The 4,725-nt window shown below is 39.7% G+C and overlaps 1 protein-coding gene across 1 annotated transcript in view; it reads right to left on the reverse strand.

The window, feature by feature from the left end:
• LOC106878751 (E3 ubiquitin-protein ligase COP1) overlaps positions 1-4,725 on the reverse strand; it is a 49,260-nt gene that overhangs the window by 23,640 nt on the left and 20,895 nt on the right. Inside the window, exons 7-8 of the mRNA XM_014928071.2 lie at positions 4,414-4,473; positions 2,582-2,620 (exon numbers count right to left, since the gene is read on the reverse strand). Of these exons, the coding sequence (XP_014783557.2) occupies positions 2,582-2,620; positions 4,414-4,473 (99 nt within the window). The remainder of the gene's footprint in view (positions 1-2,581; positions 2,621-4,413; positions 4,474-4,725) is intronic.

Consider the following 4,725-nt stretch of genomic DNA (forward strand, 5'->3'; position numbering starts at 1 on the left):
ATATAAAGAGAGAGAGAGAGGGGGTACCAGTCAAGCAGCACATCACGCTGTAATTCTTGGGCTGAGAAATCAACACTTATATACACGCAACAGGCTTCTTTCAGTTTCCATCCACCAAATTCAGTCACAAGGCTTTGGTCAACATAAGACCATAGTAGAAGACACATGCCCAAGGTGCCACACAGTGGGACTGAATCTGGAACCATATGGTTGGAAAGCAAACTTCTTACCACACAGTGGTGCCTGTGCTTGCCTACATACACACACACACACATATATATATACACACACACATATATATACACACACACACACACACGTTTGTGCAACATGCTTCTTTCGGTTTCTTATTTCTTTATTGCCCACAAGGGGCTAAACATAGAGGGGACAAACAAGGACAGACAAAAGGATTAAGTCGATTACATCGACCCCAGTGCGTAACTGGTACTTAATTTATCGACCCCGAAAGGATGAAAGGCAAAGTCGACCTCGGCGGAATTTGAACTCAGAATGTAATGGCAGACGAAATACCACTAGGCATTTCGCCTGGCGCGCTAACGTTTCTGCCAGCTCGCCGCCTTTCAGCTTCTGTCAACAAAATCCATCTACAAGGCTTTGGTCAGCCTACAGTTGAAGATACTTGCCCAAGGTACCATAGAGTGAAATTGAACCCAAAACCATGTGGCTGGGAAGCAAAGTTCTCACCACAGGATCATGCCACTGCCTACAAAATCTTAGGATTTTGCCAATCCAACCCTTGGGAGGATCTAAGTTCAGCATTACAAGGTAATACCTCATTATCATCACCATATCCACTTTTCCATACTGGCAGGGGTTGGACGGTTTTTCTGAGTCAATGTTTAACAGCTAGGTGTCCTTTTCGTCACCCACCTTTTTCGTGACCTCTCACAACATGCAGGAATGTGGTGCACCTATTCAAAAGCTACGACACACAGGATACAATGGCAGGACAACAAAACGCACCTCAATAATAAAGTGTGATTTACATTCTGAGTTCAATTCACACCAAGGTCATCTTTACTTGAATTCCTTCAAGGGTTGAGAAATTGAAGATGCAGTTAAATACTAGCATCAATATAATGTCTATAGCCCTCTTTTGACTAAAATAAACTGCTGACATGGTAACTGAGATTTTGGTAATTTGCTGTGCTTGAGAAGACATATCAAGCTAAAAGAACCATAGTCGTGGCCAGTGCTGGTGACGCATAAGAGGCACCCATGCCGGTGACACATAAGAGGCACCCATACCAGTAATGGTATGGATGCCTCTATGGTTAACAGCACCTGTGCTGGTTATCAGTCCCAGTCAAACCATCTAACTCATGCCAGCATGGAAAACGACACTAAATAATGATGATGATTGAACTGTGCCCCTAAATACATGGTGCATCAATCCTCATTTATCATCAGTTCAGTCGCCACTGATACAGGATAATTCAATATGCTCAACTGCAAATGGCATTAGGCTTATCATGAATTAATCTCTGATAACACAGATCAGTGATTAATCAAGTATTCTGCTTGGACCGCAAAAGCATGCCCTAGCAACCATCTACAACGTTCAACTAACCAGGATGCACCAATTCCCTCATGTCTACAGCACCATGCTGTGAGACAGTTATATTTATACAAATTTGCATAACATCATCATCATCGCTTAACATCCGCTTTCCATGCTAGCATGGGTTGGACGATTTGACTGAGGACTGGTGAACCAGATGGCTACACCAGGCAACAATCCGATTTGGCAGAGTTTCTACAGCTGGATGCCCTTCCTAACGCCAACCACTCCGAGAGTATAGTGGCTGCTTTTATGTGCCACCGGCACGAAGGCCAGTCAGGCGGTACTGGCAACGGCCACGCTCAAAATGGTGTTTTTTACGTGCCACCTGCACAGGAGCCAGTCCAGCAGCACTGGCAACGATCTCACTCGAATGTCTTTACACGTGCCACCAGCACAAGTGCCAGGAAGGCGACGCTGGACACAGGTGCTATCACGATTTCACTTTCGCTTGCCCCAACAGGTCTTCGCTATATTTATACAAATTTGTATATATATGCCTATCAACGTTCCCCTAATGAACAGAAAGAAATATTTTTCACAGATATATTTTTACTATTTACTGATCATAAGTTATTTAATTTTACTCTAAATATTATTCCAACAACCATGAAACAATATCATTGTGTTTAAAATCTGTTTGATATAATTTGGGTAAGTTAGGGGGTCCAACTTAGGGGTCACAGAATGAACCCTATTTTCCCCCTGCATGTGTTCTATCCATTTATCACTGATTCATTTAACACTTTTTTTTTAACCAAGCTCCAGTCATAAATGAGTACAGAGGTACTTATTTATAACAGAATGGACAAGGTCACTAACTTGTTTGCATGTTTTTATACAATCATGGTGCTCAGTGCTAACACTATGATATGAAGAGTCATGGACTTAGATGGTAGATCAGAACTGTAACGACTGAGCCTCTTTTCTGGGGGTTTCTGGGGGTTTCACTGATAAGGGAGCTGAGTTATTAGAACAGTTTTTTAGTGGATAACTTACCTGATAACATGGCTGTTGTTTGATATCTGAGAGGGCCTTCTGTAACAGAAATAATACAGACACTGCATTAGTATTCGTACGATACTTGTACACATGCACAAGCATGCACACACAATCTTCAAATAACAAACACATACAAAACACACAGACATCAAACCATGCAGGATGCCTGCACCGCATAAAATCCTTTCTATTATATGCACAAGGCCTGAAATTTTGGGGGAGTCGGGTAGTCGATTACATCAACCCTAGAGCTCAACAGACTGAGGACTGGTGAACCAGATGGCTACACCAGGCAACAATCTGATTTGGCAGAGTTTCTACAGCTGGATGCCCTTCCTAACGCCAACCACTCCGAGAGTATAGTGGCTGCTTTTATGTGCCACCAGCACGAAGGCCAGTCAGGCGGTACTTCATCGACCCCAAAATGACGAAAGACAAAGTCAACCTCAGTGGAATTTGAACTCAGAATGTAAAGATGGACAAAATGTCACTAAGCATTTTGCTTGGTGTCCTAAGATTCTGCCAGCTTGCTACATGCACCTATATAATGCCACATTTGCAGCATCAGAACTTAGTACTGCAACATAGCAATAAATAGATCTCTGAGCCTAGGCATCAAGCCAGCCCTACAACTAAGTATCCTTTCTGGAATGTCTAATAACTCAGACAAAATGTAGACAACCAATACCATTGTCTAAAACGTTGGGAGTGAAGGTGAGCATACCATTGTCTAAACTACAAAACAGGGTAACAAATCTAGAGAGGATAGAACTTCATGGGAAAGAATTAACATGTAACAGAATGTATAATGGCTATCATAGAAAAGAATTAACAGGTAAACAGTGTGTATAAGGATTATCATAAAGATTAACATGTAACAGGCTGTATAAATATTATAAGAAGGATTAACAGGTGTGTATAATGATTATTATAGGAAGGATTAACGGTGTATAAGGATTAACATGTAACAGGAGTTATAAAGATTACTATAGGAGGGATTAATAAAAGTGTGCATACAAATTATTATAAGAAGGATTGACAAGTAACAGGATGTATAAATATTATAGAAAGGATTAACAGGTGTGTATAATGATTATTACAAAAAGGATTAACAACCAGCAGGGTGTATAAGGATTATTACAAAAAGGATTAACAACCAGCAGGGTGTATAAGGATTATTACAAAAAGGATTAACATATAACAGAGTGTATAAAGATTATTATAAGAAAAATTAACAGATAACAGTGTGTATAGTATTATTGTAGGAAGGATTAACATTTAACAGGATGTATAATGGTTATTATAAGAAAGATTAACATGCAACTGTGTATAAGGATTATCATAGGCGGATTAACATATAACAATGTGTTTAATAGGAGAGGAGATTTACTGATGGCACTGGCAGAGATCACATTCAAAACTGAAGTGCAGCTAAGAGTTGGTGTAGGAAGGATATCTGTCGAGGTAGACATAGGCAAGTGGTTTCTTTTTTTTTGTCATTTATGGTTTAGTCAGAGAAGGAAATACAACACCCATGATCTTTCACACGACCTCCAAGACTTGAGTGGAATTGAAAGGACTGAAAGCACCATGGGTTGTAGGGCACAGTTTAAGATACCGAGTTGTCTGTCCCCAGACATGATCTGAACACCAGCAACAGACTGGATTCTGATAAAGGTAACCCAAAAACCAGGTAGTGCGGAACTAACCCAAGCAGCTCTTATCTAGATACATTACGAGAACTATTACAATTAAATATTTTATTTTAATACAGTACAACAAATGTAGGGACGAACAGAGAAGATATGGCTGAAAAATCAATAACTTACTTCAACTTTCATGCTATCATCGTCAATAATCTTTAAGTCTTTATTTAATTGATCAAGAAGCTGGAAAACAAATATGAGAAACTTTCTAAAAATTGTGGAATTTTTGTCAGAAAGTCACAATTTAACCCTAGAATAAATATATATAGTTCAAATTTACAGAAGACAAAGACAGGTGAGGGGAAAAACAAGCAGGTGTATTAGTTCAACACTCGGGAAGAATGGAAAAGTCTGATGATTCGAGCCTATGCTCTTCAACGGAAAGGATTGAGAGGATAAAAATGGAGAGAGTAAAAAAAAAAAAAAAAAAAAAAA

Source organism: Octopus bimaculoides, chromosome 21 (assembly GCF_001194135.2).
Source record: "Octopus bimaculoides isolate UCB-OBI-ISO-001 chromosome 21, ASM119413v2, whole genome shotgun sequence".
Taxonomy (NCBI): Eukaryota; Metazoa; Mollusca; class Cephalopoda; order Octopoda; family Octopodidae; genus Octopus; species Octopus bimaculoides.